General features: G+C 48.5%; 2 protein-coding genes across 4 annotated transcripts in view; both read right to left on the bottom strand.

The window, feature by feature from the left end:
• Positions 1-21,838, bottom strand: part of LOC306774178 (uncharacterized protein) — a gene marked incomplete at its 5' end in the record, with an annotated part of 644,048 nt that overhangs the window by 526,977 nt on the left and 95,233 nt on the right. The gene's annotated exons all lie outside the window — the stretch shown is intronic.
• Positions 1-21,838, bottom strand: part of dzip1 (DAZ interacting zinc finger protein 1) — a 37,563-nt gene that overhangs the window by 5,244 nt on the left and 10,481 nt on the right. For all 3 annotated transcript variants that reach the window (XM_079263735.1, XM_079263737.1, XM_079263736.1), the window contains 4 exons: positions 16,512-16,574; positions 15,784-15,948; positions 4,077-4,125; positions 3,956-4,006 (listed from right to left, as the gene is read on the bottom strand). In XM_079263735.1, the coding sequence (XP_079119861.1) occupies positions 3,956-4,006; positions 4,077-4,125; positions 15,784-15,948; positions 16,512-16,574 (328 nt within the window). The remainder of the gene's footprint in view (positions 1-3,955; positions 4,007-4,076; positions 4,126-15,783; positions 15,949-16,511; positions 16,575-21,838) is intronic.

Below are 21,838 nucleotides of genomic sequence, written 5' to 3'. Positions count from 1 at the left end.
CGTTTCCATCTGGTCCAGGTCTGGTCTGTCCTCACTTTCAGACCCCAAGAGGAAATCTCACGCTCAGTAACCGTTAGACAGAGAGGGGGGGGCATCGAATTAAAAAAGAAAAAAATCAGGATTTTTTGCTTCACAATCTTAAAATAAATTTTTTACCAAAACTTTTCTCTAGCAATATGGACTCTTTTATTAGTCAGCTAAATTGACAACTCAGGGTTGGGACCAGGAGGCAGAATTGTAGTCCTACACACTTTTCTGCAGCTTCCCACCTGCCGCCGCCCACCCAAAACCCCATTCCGACCTTATACAACTCCCCAGCAGTAAGAATTAAACAACACAAAAACACTTCTGGGGTTAATCGTGAAAACCTCATAAAAATAAAAACAATGGATCTAATAAAATCTGAAAATAAGACAATAAAGTGTGGCCTACTGAATATTAGATCCCTCCCAAATAAGTCTTTATTAGTCAATGACTTGATAGGTGATCACCACATTGATTTATTCTGTCTTATGGAAACCTGGTTACAGCAAGAGGATTATGTTAGTATTAATGAAGCTACGCCAGCTAACTATTTAAACTTTCACATTCCTAGAACTACAGGCAGAGGAGGAGGTGTTGCAGCTATTTTTAAGTCAGAATTATTAATTAATCCTAAGCACAAAACTAACTATAAATCCTTTGAATTCCTGACATTAAATTGATCTCATCCAAAATGGAATTCAGAGAAACCGCTGCTTTTAGCATTAGTGTATCGCCCACCTGGACCTTACTCCGAGTTTCTGACCGAATTCTCTGATCTCTTGTCTGAGTTAGTGCTGACTACTGATAAGGTCATTGTACTAGGTGATTTTAATATTCATGTTGACCATGAAAATGATAGTTTAAACATTTCCTTTAGCTCTATTCTAAACTCAGTTGGGTTTTCACAAAATGTCCATGGAGCCACTCACTCTCATGGTCATACTCTTGATCTGGTTCTAACATCTGGTATTGAGACTGATAAGCTCAAAGTATTTCCTCAAAACCCTGTCTTGTCCGATCACTTCTTATTAACCTTTGAATTCACTTTATTTGATTACTCACTGACCAAACATAAATTCTACTATAGTAGATGTTTATCAGACAATAATATTACAAAATTTAAACAATCAATTGAATCAATTTTTTCCCCTCTACCATGTGTTAGCATGACTGAGAGTCCCCCTTTAAGCCTTACTCCTGCTCAGATTGATCAACATGCTGATACTATAACAGCTTCAATGCGTACAACCTTGGATAATGTTGCTCCCCTAAAGAAGAAGAAATTAGGTAAGATTATGAAGGCTCCCTGGTTTAATTCCCAGCTTCGAGCTCTAAAACAGGCATCAAGGCGTTTGGAAAACAGATGGCGTTCATCAGGACTAGAGGAGTCTCACTTAACCTGGAAAGAAAGTTTAATCATATACAAAAAAGCCTTACGTACGGCAAGAACAGCTTATTATTCATCATTGATAGAGGAAAACAAAAACAACCCTCGGTTTCTTTTCAGCACTGTAGCCAGGCTTACTAGGAGCCGGAGCGCTGTGGAGCCATGTATTCTTTTCTCACTTAGCTGTGATGATTTCATGTATTTTTTCAGGAATAAAATTGACACTATTAGAGATCAAATCCACAATATTCTTCCTTCTACCTATAATGTTGAGCCTGTTGTGGTCTCCAAAGCATCCTTAGAACCAGGATCTGACTTGTGTCTAAATAGTTTCTGTCCTGTCCAACCCTCTGAATTAACTAAAATAATAGCTTCATCTAAACCATCCACCTGTATCTTAGACCCTCTCCCAACGAGCCTCTTTAAGGACATTTTCCCTTTAATTAATACATCACTACTAAATCTTATCAATATGTCTTTAGTGACAGGATATGTACCACAATCATTTAAAACTGCTGTCATCAAGCCTTTACTTAAAAAGCAATCTCTGGATCCAGAGGTGATAGCAAATTATAGACCTATATCTAACCTCCCGTTTATGTCCAAAATTCTGGAGAAAATAGTTTCAGCTCAGCTACATGCCCACCTGAGCAGAAATAATTTATGCGAGGAGTTTCAGTCAGGATTTAGAGCTCATCATAGCACTGAGACGGCATTGGTGAAAGTTACTAATGACCTTCTTATGGCCTCAGACAAAGGACTTGTGTCCGTACTTATCTTGCTTGATCTTAGTGCTGCATTTGATACAGTCGATCATAACATTCTGTTACAGAGACTAGAACAGGTGATTGGAATTACAGGTACAGCGTTAAGCTGGTTTAAATCATATTTATCTGATAGACTTCAGTTCGTTCATGTAAATGACAAGTCCTCCTCCCAAACTACAGTAAGGCATGGAGTTCCTCAAGGTTCTGTACTTGGACCAATACTCATCACACTATATATGCTCCCTTTTGGCAAAATTATTAGACAGCATGGAATAAACTTTCATTGTTATGCAGATGATACTCAACTATACTTATCCTTTAAACCAGATGAAACAAATCAGCCCGATAGGCTACAAAATTGTCTCATAGACATAAAGACTTGGATGTCTAGAAATTTTCTCCTCTTAAACTCAGATAAGACTGAAGTAATTCTCGTTGGATCTGAAAAACTCAGAGCTAAATTTTCCGGTTTTGTAATGAACCTGGATGGCATTACTTTAGCTTCCAGTGTTACAGTGAGAAACTTGGAGTAATATTTGACCCTGACCTGTCCTTTGGCCCACATATTAAGCAGGTTACTAAAACAGCCTTCTTTCATTTACGTAATAAAGCCAAAATTAAGGACATTCTGTCTCAGAGTGATGCAGAAAAACTGGTTCACGCTTTTGTTACTTCGAGACTAGATTACAGTAACTCTCTATTACTGGGCTGTCCTAAATATGCCCAGAAAAGCCTTCAGCTGATCCAGAATTCTGCAGCCAGAGTCCTGACCAGAACCAGCAGGAGAGATCATATTTCTCCAGTTTTAGCCTCTCTTCATTGGCTGCCTGTTGAATCTAGAATAGAATTTAAAATCCTTCTCCTTACATATAAAGCCCTCCACAACCAGGCACCACTATATATCAAAGACCTCATAGTTCCTTATATACCAAGCAGAGTACTTCGTTCGCAGACTGCAGGCTTACTTGTGGTTCCTAGAGTCTCAAAGAGCCGAGCAGGAGGCAGAGCCTTTGGTTATCAGGCCCCTCTCTTATGGAATAAGCTCCCAGTTAGTGTTAGGGAAGCAGACACCCTCCCCACCTTTAAGACTAGGCTGAAGACTTATCTTTTTGATAAGTCCTATAGCTAGGGATGGTTAGCATCCCTTAGTTATGCTGCTATAGGTTTAGACTGCTGAGGGACATTTCCTGATACACTGAGCTTCTTTCTCTTTCTCTCTCTCTTTTATCCCACACCCCCGCCACCACTGTGCGTGCTCAGGATGGGAGATTGAGTTGGATCCTCCAAGCGTCTTGAGATGGCATTGTCGTGATTTTATGCTATATAAATAAAGTTGAATTGAATGATGATTGGCTCTGTGTAGAAGGTCCTGTTTGTTGTATTTATCTGACTTTGAGCTTAAATGGAGCTTTTTACCGCTTTAAAATGTCCTGATACATAAAACTAAAGCCCTAAAAGAAGGAAAACTTCTGTTCTTTCCACAGTCTCAGAGAAGCCTGAAACTAGATGTTGCTTTGACAGAAGCAGAAGACAGCGAGGAGGGAAAAGGCTGCTCAGATGGATCCATGCAGCATGCAGCCGACTGCTTTACCTTTCTCCTCTTCTGACAACTCCTGTATAGGATCCAGCCTTAAAGCCGCCTCCTCTATCGGACGCCAGGAAGTGGTATAAAACAGGTGTTAGGGACGTAGCGACACCACAGCTTTTGGTGAATCCATGCACAGAAGCACACGCTCACTCTCCACGAGGTTTTATACGCTGACGACCTTTAACTCACCGTGAGCCCCTTTCTTCTGCTTCATCTCCTGTACCGGTGCACTGACCACCACTGAAAGACAAGAGGAAACGCCGTTTTCAGACCAGCAAGCCGCTGCAGGACACCAACAGCAGCAACGTACCTGCTGCTTCCACTACTTTGGTCGGTGGGTTGGAGGAGATGCTTAGTATCTGTGGAGGAAGGCAGGAGAGTCATGAGTCATAACAGGTCCTGGACTGCAGCTTCAGAACCAACATTCAGTCCAGGAATGTCCTGAAGAACGTCCTGTGGTCTACAGCTTCAGGACCAACATTCAGTCCAGGAATGTCCTGAAGAACGTCCTGAAGAACGTCCTGTGGTCTACAGCTTCAGGACCACCATTCAGTCCAGGAATGTCCTGAAGAACGTCCTGTGGTCTACAGCTTCAGGACCAACGTTCAGTCCAGGAATGTCCTGAAGAACGTCCTGTGGTCTACAGCTTCAGGACCAACATTCAGTCCAGGAACGTCCTGAAGAACATCCTGTGGTCTACAGCTTCAGAACCAACATTCAGTCCAGGAACATCCTGAAGAACATCCTGTGGTCTACAGCTTCAGGACCAACGTTCAGTCCAGGAATGTCCTGAAGAACGTCCTGAAGAACGTCCTGTGGTCTACAGCTTCAGGACCAACATTCAGTCCAGGAACGTCCTGAAGAACGTCCTGTGGTCTACAGCTTCAGAACCAACATTCAGTCCAGGAATGTCCTGAAGAACGTCCTGTGGTCTACAGCTTCAGGACCAACGTTCAGTCCAGGAATGTCCTGAAGAACGTCCTGTGGTCTACAGCTTCAGGACCAACATTCAGTCCAGGAATGTCCTGAAGAACATCCTGTGGTCTACAGCTTCAGAACCAACATTCAGTCCAGGAACATCCTGAAGAACATCCTGTGGTCTACAGCTTCAGGACCAACGTTCAGTCCAGGAATGTCCTGAAGAACGTCCTGAAGAACGTCCTGTGGTCTACAGCTTCAGGACCAACATTCAGTCCAGGAACGTCCTGAAGAACGTCCTGTGGTCTACAGCTTCAGGACCAACGTTCAGTCCAGGAATGTCCTGAAGAACGTCCTGTGGTCTACAGCTTCAGGACCAACATTCAGTCCAGGAATGTCCTGAAGAACGTCCTGTGGTCTACAGCTTCAGAACCAACATTCAGTCCAGGAATGTCCTGAAGAACGTCCTGTGGTCTACAGCTTCAGGACCAACGTTCAGTCCAGGAATGTCCTGAAGAACGTCCTGAAGAACGTCCTGTGGTCTACAGCTTCAGGACCAACATTCAGTCCAGGAACGTCCTGAAGAACGTCCTGTGGTCTACAGCTTCAGGACCAACGTTCAGTCCAGGAATGTCCTGAAGAACGTCCTGAAGAACGTCCTGTGGTCTACAGCTTCAGGACCAACATTCAGTCCAGGAACGTCCTGAAGAACGTCCTGTGGTCTACAGCTTCAGAACCAACATTCAGTCCAGGAATGTCCTGAAGAACGTCCTGTGGTCTACAACTTCAGAACCAACATTCAGTCCAGGAATGTCCTGAAGAACGTCCTGTGGTCTACAGCTTCAGAACCAACATTCAGTCCAGGAATGTCCTGAAGAACGTCCTGTGGTCTACAGCTTCAGGACCAACATTCAGTCCAGGAACGTCCTGAAGAACGTCCTGTGGTCTACAGCTTCAGAACCAACATTCAGTCCAGGAATGTCCTGAAGAACGTCCTGTGGTCTACAGCTTCAGAACCAACATTCAGTCCAGGAATGTCCTGAAGAACGTCCTGTGGTCTACAGCTTCAGAACCAACAGTCAGTCCAGGAACGTCCTGAAGAACATCCTGTGGTCTACAGCTTCAGGACCAACGTTCAGTCCAGGAATGTCCTGAAGAACGTCCTGAAGAACGTCCTGTGGTCTACAGCTTCAGGACCAACGTTCAGTCCAGGAATGTCCTGAAGAACGTCCTGAAGAACGTCCTGTGGTCTACAGCTTCAGAACCAACATTCAGTCCAGGAATGTCCTGAAGAACGTCCTGTGGTCTACAGCTTCAGAACCAACAGTCAGTCCAGGAACGTCCTTAAGAACATCCTGTGGTCTACAGCTTCAGGACCAACGTTCAGTCCAGGAATGTCCTGAAGAACGTCCTGAAGAACGTCCTGTGGTCTACAGCTTCAGGACCAACGTTCAGTCCAGGAATGTCCTGAAGAACGTCCTGTGGTCTACAGCTTCAGGACCAACATTCAGTCCAGGAATGTCCTGAAGAACGTCCTGAAGAACGTCCTGTGGTCTACAGCTTCAGAACCAACATTCAGTCCAGGAACGTCCTGAAGAACATCCTGTGGTCTACAGCTTCAGGACCTACATTCAGTCCAGGAACGTCCTGAAGAACATCCGGTGGTCTACAGCTTCACGACCTACATTCAGTCCAGGAACGTCCTGAAGAACATCCTGTGGTCTACAGCTTCAGAACCAACATTCAGTCCAGGAACGTCCTGAAGAACATCCTGTGGTCTACAGCTTCAGGAGCAACATTCAGTCCAGGAACGTCCTGAAGAACATCCTGTGGTCTACAGCTTCAGGACCAACATTCAGTCCAGGAACATCCTGAAGAACGTCCTGAAGAACGTCCTGTGGTCTACAGCTACAGGACCAACATTCAGTCCAGGAACATCCTGAAGAACGTCCTGAAGAACGTCCTGTGGTCTACAGCTTCAGGACCAACATTCAGTCCAGGAACGTCCTGAAGAACGTCCTGTGGTCTACAGCTTCAGGACCAACATTCAGTCCAGGAACGTCCTGAAGAACGTCCTTAAGAACGTCCTGTGGTCTACAGCTTCAGGACCAACATTCAGTCCAGGAACGTCCTGAAGAACGTCCTGAAGAACGTCCTGTGGTCAACAGCTTCAGGACCAACATTCAGTCCAGGAACGTCCTGAAGAACGTCCTGTGGTCTACAGCTTCAGGACCAACATTCAGTCCAGGAACGTCCTGAAGAACGTCCTGTGGTCTACAGCTTCAGGACCAACATTCAGTCCAGGAACGTCCTGAAGAACATCCTGTGGTCTAAAGCTTCAGGACCAACATTCAGTCCAGGAACGTCCTGAAGAACGTCCTGTGGTCTACAGCTTCAGGACCAACATTCAGTCCAGGAACGTCCGGAAGAACGTCCTGTGGTCTACCGCTTCAGGACCAACATTCAGTCCAGGAACGTCCTGAAGAATGTCCTGAAGAACGTCCTGTGGTCTACGACTTCAGGACCAACATTCAGTCCAGGAATGTCCTGAAGAACATCCTGTGGTCTACAGCTTCAGAACCAACATTCAGTCCAGGAACGTCCTGAAGAAAATCCTGTGGTCTACAGCTTCAGGACCAACATTCAGTCCAGGAACATTCTGAAGAACGTCCTGAAGAAGGTCCTGTGGTCTACAGCTTCAGGACCAACATTCAGTCCAGGAATGTCCTGAAGAACGTCCTGAAGAACGTCCTGTGGTCTACAGGTTCAGGACCAACATTCAGTCCAGGAACGTCCTGAAGAACGTTCTGTGGACTACAGCTTCAGGACCAACATTCAGTCCAGGAACGTCCTGAAGAACGTCCTGTGGTCTACAGCTTCAGGAGCAACATTCAGTCCAGGAACGTCCTGAAGAACATCCTGTGGTCTACAGCTTCAGGACCAACATTCAGTTCAGGAACGTCCTGAAGAACATCCTGTGGTCTACAGCTTCAGGACCAACATTCAGTCCAGGAACGTCCTGAAGAACGTCCTGTGGTCTACAGCTTCAGAACCAACATTCAGTTCAGGAACGTCCTGAAGAACATCCTGTGGTCTACAGCTTCAGGACCAACATTCAGTCCAGGAACGTCCTGAAGAACGTCCTGTGGTCTACAGCTTCAGGACCAAAGTTCAGTCCAGGAACGTCCTGAAGAACGTCTTGTGGTCTACAGCTTCAGGACCAACATTCAGTCCAGGAACATCCTGAAGAACGTCCTGAAGAACGTCCTGTGGTTTACAGCTTCAGAACCAACATTCAGTTCAGCAACGTCCTGAAGAACATCCTGTGGTCTACAGCTTCAGGACCAACATTCAGTCCAGGAACGTCCTGAAGAACATCCTGTGGACTACAGCTTCAGGACCAACAGTCAGTCCAGGAACGTCCTGAAGAACATCCTGTGGTCTACAGCTTCAGGACCAACATTCAGTCCAGGAACGTCCTGAAGAACGTCCTGAAGAACGTCCTGTGGTCTACAGCTTCAGGACCAACATTCAGTCCAGGAACGTCCTGAAGAACATCCTGTGGTCTACAGCTTCAGGACCAACGTTCAGTCCAGGAACGTCCTGAAGAACGTCCTGAAGAACGTCCTGTGGTCTACAGCTTCAGGACCAAAGTTCAGTCCATGAACGTCCTGGAGAACGTCCTGTGGTCTACAGCTTCAGGACCAACATTCAGTCCAGGAACGTCCTGAAGAACGTCCTGAAGAACGTCCTGTGGTCTACAGCTTCAGGACCAACATTCAGTCCAGGAACATCCTGAAGAACGTCCTGAAGAACGTCCTGTGGTCTACAGCTTCAGGACCAACATTCAGTCCAGGAACGTCCTGAAGAACATCCTGTGGTCTACAGCTTCAGAACCAACATTCAGTCCAGGAACGTCCTGAAGAACATCCTGTGGTCTACAGCTTCAGGAGCAACATTCAGTCCAGGAACGTCCTGAAGAACATCCTGTGGTCTACAGCTTCAGGACCAACATTCAGTCCAGGAACGTCCTGAAGAACATCCTGTGGTCTACAGCTTCAGGACCAACATTCAGTCCAGGAACATCCTGAAGAACGTCCTGAAGAATGTCCTGTGGTCTACAGCTTCAGGACCAACATTCAGTCCAGGAACATCCTGAAGAACGTCCTGAAGAACGTCCTGTGGTCGACAGCTTCAGGACCAACATTCAGTCCAGGAACGTCCTGAAGAACATCCTGTGGTCTACAGCTTCAGAACCAACATTCAGTCCAGGAACGTCCTGAAGAACATCCTGTGGTCTACAGCTTCAGGAGCAACATTCAGTCCAGGAACGTCCTGAAGAACATCCTGTGGTCTACAGCTTCAGGACCAACATTCAGTCCAGGAAAGTCCTGAAGAACGTTCTGTGGTCTACAGATTCAGGACCAACATTCAGTCCAGGAACGTCCTGAAGAACGTTCTGTGGTCTACAGCTTCAGGACCAACATTCAGTCCAGGAACATCCTGAAGAACGTCCTGAAGAACGTCCTGTGGTTTACAGCTTCAGAACCAACATTCAGTTCAGAAACGTCCTGAAGAACATCCTGTGGTCTACAACTTCAGGACCAACATTCAGTCCAGGAACGTCCTGAAGAACGTCCTGTGGTCTACAGCTTCAGGACCAACGTTCAGTCCAGGAACGTCCTGAAGACAATCCGGTGGTCTACAGCTTCAGGACCAACATTCAGTCCAGGAACGTCCTGAAGAACGTCCTGTGGTCGACAGCTTCAGGACCAACATTCAGTCCAGGAACGTCCTGAAGAGGGTACTGAAGAACGTCCTGTGGTCTACAGCTTGAGGACCAACGTTCAGTCCAGGAACGTCCTAAAGAACGTCCTGAAGAACATCCGATAGTCTACAGCTTCAGGACCAACATTCAGTCCAGGAACGTCCTGAAGAACGTCCTGTGGTCTACAGCTTCAGGACCAACGTTCAGTCCAGGAACGTCCTGAAGAACATCCTGTGGTCTACAGCTTCAGAACCAACATTCAGTCCAGGAACGTCCTGAAGAACATCGTGTGGTCTACAGCTTCAGGACCAACATTCAGTCCAGGAACGTCCTGAAGAACATCCTGTGGTCTACAGCTTCAGGACCAACATTCAGTCCAGGAATGTCCTGAAGAACGTCCTGAAGAACGTCCTGTGGTCTACAGCTTCAGGACCAACATTCAGTCCAGGAACGTGCTGAAGAACATCCTGTGGTCTACAGCTTCAGGACCAACATTCAGTCCAGGAAAGTCCTGAAGAACGTCCTGAAGAACGTCCTGTGGTCTACAGCTTCAGGACCAACATTCAGTCCAGGAACGTCCTGAAGAACGTCCTGAAGAACGTCCTCTGGTCTACAGCTTCAGGACCAACATTCAGTCCAGGAACGTCCTGAAGAACGTTCTGTGGTCTACAGCTTCAGGACCAACATTCAGTCCAGGAACGTCCTGAAGAACGTCCTGAAGAAAGTCCTGTGGTCTACAGCTTCAGGACCAACATTCAGTCCAGGAACGTCCTGAAGAACGTCCTGAAGAACGTCCTGTGGTCTACAGCTTCAGGACCAACATTCAGTCCAGGAACGTCCTGAAGAACGTCCTGTGGTCTACAGCTTCAGGACCAACATTCAGTCCAGGAACGTCCTGAAGAACGTCCTGTGGTTTACAGCTTCAGAACCAACATTCAGTTCAGAAACGTCCTGAAGAACATCCTGTGGTCTACAGCTTCAGGACCAACATTCAGTCCAGGAACGTCCTAAAGACCGTCCTGAAGAACATCCGGTGGTCTACAGCTTCAGGACCAACATTCAGTCCAGGAACGTCCCAAAGAACGTCCTGTGGTCTACAGCTTCAGGATCAACATTCAGTCCAGGAACGTCCTGAAGAACGTCCTGAAGAACGTCCTGTGGTCTACAGCTTCAGGACCAACATTCAGTCCAGGAACGTCCTGAAGAACGTCCTGAAGAACGTCCTGTGGTCTACAGCTTCAGGACCAACATTCAGTCCAGGAACGTCCTGAAGAACGCCCTGAAGAACGTCCTGTGGTCTACAGCTTCAGGACCAACATTCAGTCCAGGAACGTCCTGAAGAACGTCCTGAAGAACGTTCTGTGGACTACAGCTTCAGGACCAACATTCAGTCCAGGAACGTCCTGAAGAACATCCTGTGGTCTACAGCTTCAGGACCAACATTCAGTCCAGGAACGTCCTGAAGAACGTCCTGTGTTCTACAGCTTCAGGACCAACATTCAGTCCAGGAACGTCCTGAAGAACGTCCTGTGGTCTACAGCTTCAGGACCAACATTCAGTCCAGGAACGTCCTGAAGAACATCCTGTGGTCTACAGCTTCAGGACCAACATTCAGTCCAGGAACGTCCTGAAGAACGTCCTGTGTTCTACAGCTTCAGGACCAACATTCAGTCCAGGAACGTCCTGAAGAACGTCCTGAAGAACATCCTGTGGTCTACAGCTTCAGGACCAACATTCAGTCCAGGAACGTCCTGAAGAACGTCCTGTGGTCTACAGCTTCAGGACCAACATTCAGTCCAGGAACGTCCTGAAGAACGTTCTGTGGACTACAGCTTCAGGACCAACATTCAGTCCAGGAACGTCCCAAAGAACGTACTGAAGAACGTCCTGTGGTCTACAGCTTCAGGACCAACGTTCAGTCCAGGAACGTCCTAAAGAACGTCCTGAAGAATATCCGATGGTCTACAGCTTCAGGACCAACATTCAGTCCAGGAACGTCCTGAAGAACGTCCTGTGGTCTACAGCTTCAGGACCAACGTTCAGTCCAGGAACGTCCTGAAGAACGTCCTGTGGTCTACAGCTTCAGGATCAACATTCAGTCCAGGAACGTCCTGAAGAACGTCCTGAAGAACGTCCTGTGGTCTACAGCTTCAGGACCAACATTCAGTCCAGGAACGTCCTGAAGAACGTCCTGAAGAACGTCCTGTGGTCTACAGCTTCAGGACCAACATTCAGTCCAGGAACGTCCTGAAGAACGCCCTGAAGAACGTCCTGTGGTCTACAGCTTCAGGACCAACATTCAGTCCAGGAACGTCCTGAAGAACGTCCTGAAGAACGTTCTGTGGACTACAGCTTCAGGACCAACATTCAGTCCAGGAACGTCCTGAAGAACATCCTGTGGTCTACAGCTTCAGGACCAACATTCAGTCCAGGAACGTCCTGAAGAACGTACTGAAGAACGTCCTGTGGTCTACAGCTTCAGGATCAACATTCAGTCCAGGAACGTCCTGAAGAACGTCCTGAAGAACGTCCTGTGGTCTACAGCTTCAGGACCAACATTCAGTCCAGGAACGTCCTGAAGAACGTCCTGAAGAACGTCCTGTGGTCTACAGCTTCAGGACCAACATTCAGTCCAGGAACGTCCTGAAGAACGTCCTGTGTTCTACAGCTTCAGGACCAACATTCAGTCCAGGAACGTCCTGAAGAACGTCCTGAAGAACGTCCTGTGGTCTACAGCTTCAGGACCAACATTCAGTCCAGGAACGTCCTGAAGAACGTCCTGTGGTCTACAGCTTCAGGACCAACATTCAGTCCAGGAACGTCCTGAAGAACGTTCTGTGGACTACAGCTTCAGGACCAACATTCAGTCCAGGAACGTCCCAAAGAACGTACTGAAGAACGTCCTGTGGTCTACAGCTTCAGGACCAACGTTCAGTCCAGGAACGTCCTAAAGAACGTCCTGAAGAATATCCGATGGTCTACAGCTTCAGGACCAACATTCAGTCCAGGAACGTCCTGAAGAACGTCCTGTGGTCTACAGCTTCAGGACCAACGTTCAGTCCAGGAACGTCCTGAAGAACGTCCTGTGGTCTACAGCTTCAGGATCAACATTCAGTCCAGGAACGTCCTGAAGAACGTCCTGAAGAACGTCCTGTGGTCTACAGCTTCAGGACCAACATTCAGTCCAGGAACGTCCTGAAGAACGTCCTGAAGAACGTCCTGTGGTCTACAGCTTCAGGACCAACATTCAGTCCAGGAACGTCCTGAAGAACGCCCTGAAGAACGTCCTGTGGTCTACAGCTTCAGGACCAACATTCAGTCCAGGAACGTCCTGAAGAACGTCCTGAAGAACGTTCTGTGGACTACAGCTTCAGGACCAACATTCAGTCCAGGAACGTCCTGAAGAACATCCTGTGGTCTACAGCTTCAGGACCAACATTCAGTCCAGGAACGTCCTGAAGAACGTACTGAAGAACGTCCTGTGGTCTACAGCTTCAGGATCAACATTCAGTCCAGGAACGTCCTGAAGAACGTCCTGAAGAACGTCCTGTGGTCTACAGCTTCAGGACCAACATTCAGTCCAGGAACGTCCTGAAGAACGTCCTGAAGAACGTCCTGTGGTCTACAGCTTCAGGACCAACATTCAGTCCAGGAACGTCCTGAAGAACGTCCTGTGTTCTACAGCTTCAGGACCAACATTCAGTCCAGGAACGTCCTGAAGAACGTCCTGAAGAACGTCCTGTGGTCTACAGCTTCAGGACCAACATTCAGTCCAGGAACGTCCTGAAGAACGTCCTGTGGTCTACAGCTTCAGGACCAACATTCAGTCCAGGAACGTCCTGAAGAACGTTCTGTGGACTACAGCTTCAGGACCAACATTCAGTCCAGGAACGTCCCAAAGAACGTACTGAAGAACGTCCTGTGGTCTACAGCTTCAGGACCAACGTTCAGTCCAGGAACGTCCTAAAGAACGTCCTGAAGAATATCCGATGGTCTACAGCTTCAGGACCAACATTCAGTCCAGGAACGTCCTGAAGAACGTCCTGTGGTCTACAGCTTCAGGACCAACGTTCAGTCCAGGAACGTCCTGAAGAACGTCCTGTGGTCTACAGCTTCAGGACCAACATTCAGTCCAGGAACGTCCTGAAGAACGTCCTGTAGTCTACAGCTTCAGGACCAACATTCAGTCCAGGAACGTCCTGAAGAACGTCCTGTGGTCTACAGCTTCAGGACCAATGTTCAGTCCAGGAACGTCCTAAAGAACGTCCTGAAGAACATCCGGTGGTCTACAGCTTCAGGACCAACATTCAGTCCAGGAAAGTCCTGAAGAACGTCCTGTGGTCTACAGCTTCAGGACCAACATTCAGTCCAGGAACGTCCTGAAGAGGGTACTGAAGAACGTCCTGTGGTCTACAGCTTGAGGACCAACGTTCAGTCCAGGAACGTCCTAAAGAACGTCCTGAAGAACATCCGATGGTCTACAGCTTCAGGACCAACACTCAGTCCAGGAACGTCCTGAAGAACGTCCTGTGGTCTACAGCTTCAGGACCAACATTCAGTCCAGGAACGTCCTGAGAACATCCTGTGGTCTACAGCTTCAGGACCAACATTCAGTCAAGGAACATCCTGAAGAACGTCCTGAAGAAAGTCCTGTGGTCTACAGCTTCAGGACCAACATTCAGTCCAGGAACATCCTGAAGAACGTCCTGTGTTCTACAGCTTCAGGACCAACATTCAGTCCAGGAACGTCCTGAAGAACGTCCTGTGGTCTACAGCTTCAGGACCAACATTCAGTCCAGGAACGTCCTGAAGAACGTCCTGAAGAACGTCCTGTGGTCTACAGCTTCAGGACCAACATTCAGTCCAGGAACGTCCTGAAGAACGTCCTGAAGAACGTCCTGTGGTCTACAGCTTCAGGACCAACATTCAGTCCAGGAACGTCCTGAAGAACGTCCTGAAGAACGTTCTGTGGACTACAGCTTCAGGACCAACATTCAGTCCAGGAACGTCCTGAAGAACGTCCTGTAGTCTACAGCGTCAGGACCAACGTTCAGTCCAGGAACGTCCTAAAGAACGTCCTGTGTTCTACAGCTTCAGGACCAACATTCAGTCCAGGAACGTCCTGAAGAACGTCCTGTGGTCTACAGCTTCAGGACCAACATTCAGTCCAGGAACGTCCTGAAGAACGTACTGAAGAACGTCCTGTGGTCTACAGCTTCAGGACCAACGTTCAGTCCAGGAACGTCCTAAAGAACGTCCTGAAGAATGTCCTGTGGTCTACAGCTTCAGGACCAACATTCAGTCCAGGAACGTCCTGAAGAACGTCCTGTGGTCTACAGCTTCAGGATCAACATTCAGTCCAGGAACGTCCTGAAGAACGTCCTGAAGAACATCCGATGGTCTACAGCTTCAGGACCAACATTCAGTCCAGGAACGTCCTGAAGAACGTCCTGAAGAACGTCCTGTGGTCTACAGCTTCAGGACCAACATTCAGTCCAGAAACGTCCTGAAGAACGTCCTGTAGTCTACAGCTTCAGGATCAACATTCAGTCCAGGAACGTCCTGAAGAACGTCCTGAAGAACGTCCTGTGGTCTACAGCTTCAGGACCAACATTCAGTCCAGGAACATCCTGAAGAACGTCCTGTGGTCCACAGCTTCAGGACCAACATTCAGTCCAGGAACGTCCTGAAGAACGTCCTGTGGTCTACAGCTTCAGGACCAACATTCAGTCCAGGAATGTCCTGAAGAACGTCCTGTGGTCTACAGCTTCAGGACCAACATTCAGTCCAGGAATGTCCTGAAGAACGTCCTGTGGTCTACAGCTTCAGGACCAACATTCAGTCCAGGAATGTCCTGAAGAACGTCCTGTGGTCTACAGCTTCAGGACCAACATTCAGTCCAGGAACGTCCTGAAGAACGTCCTGTGGTCTACAGCTTCAGGACCAACATTCAGTCCAGGAATGTCCTGAAGAACGTCCTGTGGTCTACAGCTTCAGGACCAACATTCAGTCCAGGAACGTCCTGAAGAACGTCCTGAAGAACATCCTGTGGTCTACAGCTTCAGGACCAACATTCAGTCCAGGAACGTCCTGAAGAACGTCCTGTGGTCCACAGCTTCAGGATCAACATTCAGTCCAGGAACGTCCTGAAGAACGTCCTGAAGAACGTCCTGTGGTCTACAGCTTCAGGACCAACATTCAGTCCAGGAACGTCCTGAAGAACGTCCTGTGGTTTACAGCTGCTGCCACATCTACAGTATCTTGGTGTCAACACAGCCTGCAGACCCAGGAAACGCTCCTCCTCCTACTGGAGATTACTGAGAGGAGAGACCTGCTCCTTCTGAGTCCTGATGGTCTGCTCCTTGTCCTGCAGCCTCCTCTCCAGCTGCAGCCTCCTCTCCTTCTCCTGCAGCCTCCTCTCCAGCTGCTGCAGCCTCTGGCTGTAATCTTCCTGGTCCAACATGGTCCCCCGCATCCGGCTCAGCTCGTTCTGCAACTGGAGGAGGAGGAAGATTAGGAGGAGGAAGAGGAGGAGAAAGAGGAGGATGAGGAGGAGGAAGAGGAGATGGAGGAGGAGGAGGAGAAGGAGGAGGAAGGAGAAAGAGTAGGAGAAGGAGGAGGAAGGAGAAAAAGTAGGAGAAGGAGGAGGAAGGAGGAGGAAGGAGAAAGAGTAGGAGGAGGAGGAAGAGGAGGAGAAGGAGGAGGAAGGAGAAAGAGTAGGAGAAGGAGGAGGAAGAGGAGGAAGGAGGAGGAAGGAGAAAGAGTAGGAGGAGGAAGAGGAGGAGAAGGAGGAGGAAGGAGAAAGAGTAGGAGAAGGAGGAGGAAGGAGAAAGAGTAGGAGAAGGAGGAGGAAGAGGAGGAAGGAGGAGGAAGGAGAAAGAGTAGGAGGAGGAGGAAGAAGAGGAGGAAGGAGGAGGAAGGAGAAAGAGTAGGAGGAGGAGGAGGAAGAGGAGGAAGGAGGAGGAGGAGAAAAGGGAGGAAGGAGGAGGAATTATCCAGACTGCGTAAAAGGATGGATGTTCAGTGCTTCAACATGCGTGTTGTTGTCGTCATGGTTACCTGCTTCTTCTCAGCCTCATGTTGGAGGTTCATGTCTTGTAGCCTGGACTCCCACTTCTTCTCCTGGAAACACAGCTCCTCCTGTTATTCATTCAGCACCTCCTCCTGTTATTCATTCAGCACCTCCTCCTGTCATTCATTCAGCACCTCCTCCTGTCATTCATTCAGCTCCTCCTCCTGTCATTCATTCAGCTCCTCCTCCTGTCATTCATTCAGCACCTCCTCCTGTCATCCATTCAGCTCCTCCTCCTGTCATCCATTCAGCTCCTCCTCCTGTCATTCATTCAGCACCTCCTCCTGTCATTCATTCAGCACCTCCTCCTGTCATTCATTCAGCTCCTCCTCCTGTCATCCATTCAGCTCCTCCTCCTGTCATTCATTCAGCACCTCCTCCTGTCATTCATTCAGCACCTCCTCCTGTCATTCATTCAGCTCCTCCTCCTGTCATTCATTCAGCACCTCCTCCTGTCATTCATTCAGCTCCTCCTCCTGTCATTCATTCAGCTCCTCCTCCTGTCATTCATTCAGCTCCTCCTCCTGTCATTCATTCAGCTCCTCCTCCTGTCATTCATTCAGCACCTCCTCCTGTCATTCATTCAGCTCCTCCTCCTGTCATTCATTCAGCACCTCCTCCTGTCATTCATTCAGCTCCTCCTCCTGTCATTCATTCAGCACCTCCTCCTGTCATTCATTCAGCACCTCCTCCTGTCATTCATTCAGCTCCTCCTCCTGTCATTCATTCAGCTCCTCCTCCTGTCATTCATTCAGCACCTCCTCCTGTCATTCATTCAGCACCTCCTCCTGTCATTCATTCAGCTCCTCCTCCTGTCATTCATTCAGCACCTCCTCCTGTTATTCATTCAGCTCCTCCTCCTGTCATTCATTCAGCTCCTCCTCCTGTCATTCATTCAGCTGCTCCTCCTGTCATTCATTCAGCTCCTCCTCCTGTCATTCATTCAGCACCTCCTCCTGTCATTCATTCAGCTCCTCCTCCTGTCATTCATTCAGCTCCTCCTCCTGTCATTCATTCAGCACCTCCTCCTGTCATTCATTCAGCACCTCCTCCTGTCATTCATTCAGCTCCTCCTCCTGTCATTCATTCAGCACCTCCTCCTGTCATTCATTCAGCTCCTCCTCCTGTCATTCATTCAGCTCCTCCTCCTGTCATTCATTCAGCACCTCCTCCTGTCATTCATTCAGCTCCTCCTCCTGTCATTCATTCAGCACCTCCTCCTGTCATTCATTCAGCTCCTCCTCCTGTCATTCATTCAGCACCTCCTCCTGTCATTCATTCAGCTCCTCCTCCTGTCATTCATTCAGCACCTCCTCCTGTCATTCATTCAGCACCTCCTCCTGTCATTCATTCAGCTCCTCCTCCTGTCATTCATTCAGCTCCTCCTCCTGTCATTCATTCAGCACCTCCTCCTGTCATTCATTCAGCTCCTCCTCCTGTCATTCATTCAGCTCCTCCTCCTGTCATTCATTCAGCACCTCCTCCTGTCATTCATTCAGCTCCTCCTCCTGTCATTCATTCAGCTCCTCCTCCTGTCATTCATTCAGCACCTCCTCCTGTCATTCATTCAGCACCTCCTCCTGTCATTCATTCAGCACCTCCTCCTGTCATTCATTCAGCACCTCCTCCTGTCATTCATTCAGCACCTCCTCCTGTCATTCATTCAGCTCCTCCTCCTGTCATTCATTCAGCACCTCCTCCTGTCATTCATTCAGCTCCTCCTCCTGTCATTCATTCAGCTCCTCCTCCTGTCATTCATTCAGCACCTCCTCTTGTCATTCATTCAGCACCTCCTCCTGTCATTCATTCAGCACCTCCTCCTGTCATTCATTCAGCTCCTCCTCCTGTCATTCATTCAGCACCTCCTCCTGTCATTCATTCAGCACCTCCTCCTGTCATTCATTCAGCTCCTCCTCCTGTCATTCATTCAGCACCTCCTCCTGTCATTCATTCAGCACCTCCTCCTGTCATTCATTCAGCACCTCCTCCTGTCATTCATTCAGCACCTCCTCCTGTCATTCATTCAGCACCTCCTCCTGTCATTCATTCAGCACCTCCTCCTGTCATTCATTCAGCACCTCCTCCTGTCATTCATTCAGCACCTCCTCCTGTCATTCATTCAGCACCTCCTCCTGTCATTCATTCAGCTCCTCCTCCTGTCATTCATTCAGCTCCTCCTCCTGTCATTCATTCAGCTCCTCCTCCTGTCATTCATTCAGCTCCTCCTCCTGTCATTCATTCAGCTCCTCCTCCTGTCATTCATTCAGCTCCTCCTCCTGTCATTCATTCAGCACCTCCTCCTGTCATTCATTCAGCACCTCCTCCTGTCATTCATTCAGCACCTCCTCCTGTCATTCATTCAGCACCTCCTCCTGTCATTCATTCAGCACCTCCTCCTGTCATTCATTCAGCACCTCCTCCTGTCATTCATTCAGCTCCTCCTCCTGTCATTCATTCAGCACCTCCTCCTGTCATTCATTCAGCACCTCCTCCTGTCATTCATTCAGCACCTCCTCCTGTCATTCATTCAGCACCTCCTCCTGTCATTCATTCAGCACCTCCTCCTGTCATTCATTCAGCACCTCCTCCTGTCATTCATTCAGCTCCTCCTCCTGTCATTCATTCAGCTCCTCCTCCTGTCATTCATTCAGCTCCTCCTCCTGTCATTCATTCAGCACCTCCTCCTGTCATTCATTCAGCTCCTCCTCCTGTCATTCATTCAGCTCCTCCTCCTGTCATTCATTCAGCTCCTCCTCCTGTCATTCATTCAGCACCTCCTCCTGTCATTCATTCAGCACCTCCTCCTGTCATTCATTCAGCTCCTCCTCCTGTCATTCATTCAGCACCTCCTCCTGTCATTCATTCAGCTCCTCCTCCTGTCATTCATTCAGCTCCTCCTCCTGTCATTCATTCAGCTCCTCCTCCTGTCATTCATTCAGCTCCTCCTCCTGTCATTCATTCAGCACCTCCTCCTGTCATTCATTCAGCACCTCCTCCTGTCATTCATTCAGCTCCTCCTCCTGTCATTCATTCAGCACCTCCTCCTGTCATTCATTCAGCACCTCCTCCTGTCATTCATTCAGCTCCTCCTCCTGTCATTCATTCAGCTCCTCCTCCTGTCATTCATTCAGCACCTCCTCCTGTCATTCATTCAGCACCTCCTCCTGTCATTCATTCAGCTCCTCCTCCTGTCATTCATTCAGCTCCTCCTCCTGTCATTCATTCAGCACCTCCTCCTGTCATTCATTCAGCACCTCCTCCTGTCATTCATTCAGCACCTCCTCCTGTCATTCATTCAGCACCTCCTCCTGTCATTCATTCAGCTCCTCCTCCTGTCATTCATTCAGCACCTCCTCCTGTCATTCATTCAGCTCCTCCTCCTGTCATTCATTCAGCTCCTCCTCCTGTCATTCATTCAGCACCTCCTCCTGTCATTCATTCAGCTCCTCCTCCTGTCATTCATTCAGCACCTCCTCCTGTCATTCATTCAGCTCCTCCTCCTGTCATTCATTCAGCTCCTCCTCCTGTCATTCATTCAGCACCTCCTCCTGTCATTCATTCAGCACCTCCTCCTGTCATTCATTCAGCACCTCCTCCTGTCATTCATTCAGCACCTCCTCCTGTCATTCATTCAGCACCTCCTCCTGTCATTCATTCAGCTCCTCCTCCTGTCATTCATTCAGCACCTCCTCCTGTCATTCATTCAGCACCTCCTCCTGTCATTCATTCAGCTCCTCCTCCTGTCATTCATTCAGCTCCTCCTCCTGTCATTCATTCAGCACCTCCTCCTGTCATTCATTCAGCTCCTCCTCCTGTCATTCATTCAGCTCCTCCTCCTGTCATTCATTCAGCACCTCCTCCTGTCATTCATTCAGCACCTCCTCCTGTCATTCATTCAGCACCTCCTCCTGTCATTCATTCAGCTCCTCCTCCTGTCATTCATTCAGCACCTCCTCCTGTCATTCATTCAGCACCTCCTCCTGTCATTCATTCAGCTCCTCCTCCTGTCATTCATTCAGCACCTCCTCCTGTCATTCATTCAGCACCTCCTCCTGTCATTCATTCAGCTCCTCCTCCTGTCATTCATTCAGCACCTCCTCCTGTCATTCATTCAGCACCTCCTCCTGTCATTCATTCAGCTCCTCCTCCTGTCATTCATTCAGCACCTCCTCCTGTCATTCATTCAGCACCTCCTCCTGTCATTCATTCAGCTCCTCCTCCTGTCATTCATTCAGCACCTCCTCCTGTCATTCATTCAGCTCCTCCTCCTGTCATTCATTCAGCACCTCCTCCTGTCATTCATTCAGCTCCTCCTCCTGTCATTCATTCAGCACCTCCTCCTGTCATTCATTCAGCTCCTCCTCCTGTCATTCATTCAGCACCTCCTCCTGTCATTCAATCAGCTCCTCCTCCTGTTATTCATTCAGCTCCTCCTCCTGTCATTCATTCAGCTCCTCCTCCTGTCATTCATTCAGCACCTCCTCCTGTCATTCATTCAGCACCTCCTCCTGTCATTCATTCAGCACCTCCTCCTGTCATTCATTCAGCTCCTCCTCCTGTCATTCATTCAGCACCTCCTCCTGTCATTCATTCAGCTCCTCCTCCTGTCATTCATTCAGCACCTCCTCCTGTCATTCATTCAGCTCCTCCTCCTGTCATTCATTCAGCACCTCCTCCTGTCATTCATTCAGCTCCTCCTCCTGTCATTCATTCAGCTCCTCCTCCTGTCATTCATTCAGCACCTCCTCCTGTCATTCATTCAGCACCTCCTCCTGTCATTCATTCAGCACCTCCTCCTGTCATTCATTCAGCTCCTCCTCCTGTCATTCATTCAGCACCTCCTCCTGTCATTCATTCAGCACCTCCTCCTGTCATTCATTCAGCACCTCCTCCTGTCATTCATTCAGCACCTCCTCCTGTCATTCATTCAGCTCCTCCTCCTGTCATTCATTCAGCACCTCCTCCTGTCATTCATTCAGCTCCTCCTCCTGTCATTCATTCAGCACCTCCTCCTGTCATTCATTCAGCTCCTCCTCCTGTCATTCATTCAGCACCTCCTCCTGTCATTCATTCAGCTCCTCCTCCTGTCATTCATTCAGCACCTCCTCCTGTCATTCAATCAGCTCCTCCTCCTGTTATTCATTCAGCTCCTCCTCCTGTCATTCATTCAGCACCTCCTCCTGTCATTCATTCAGCACCTCCTCCTGTCATTCATTCAGCTCCTCCTCCTGTCATTCATTCAGCACCTCCTCCTGTCATTCATTCAGCTCCTCCTCCTGTCATTCATTCAGCTCCTCCTCCTGTCATTCATTCA

The sequence above is a fragment of the Telmatherina bonti genome (assembly GCF_933228915.1).
Source record: "Telmatherina bonti genome assembly, chromosome: 24".
NCBI lineage: Eukaryota > Metazoa > Chordata > Actinopteri > Atheriniformes > Telmatherinidae > Telmatherina > Telmatherina bonti.
Note: the sequence above shows the minus strand (reverse complement) of the source record. Positions and strands in the feature narration are given on the sequence as shown.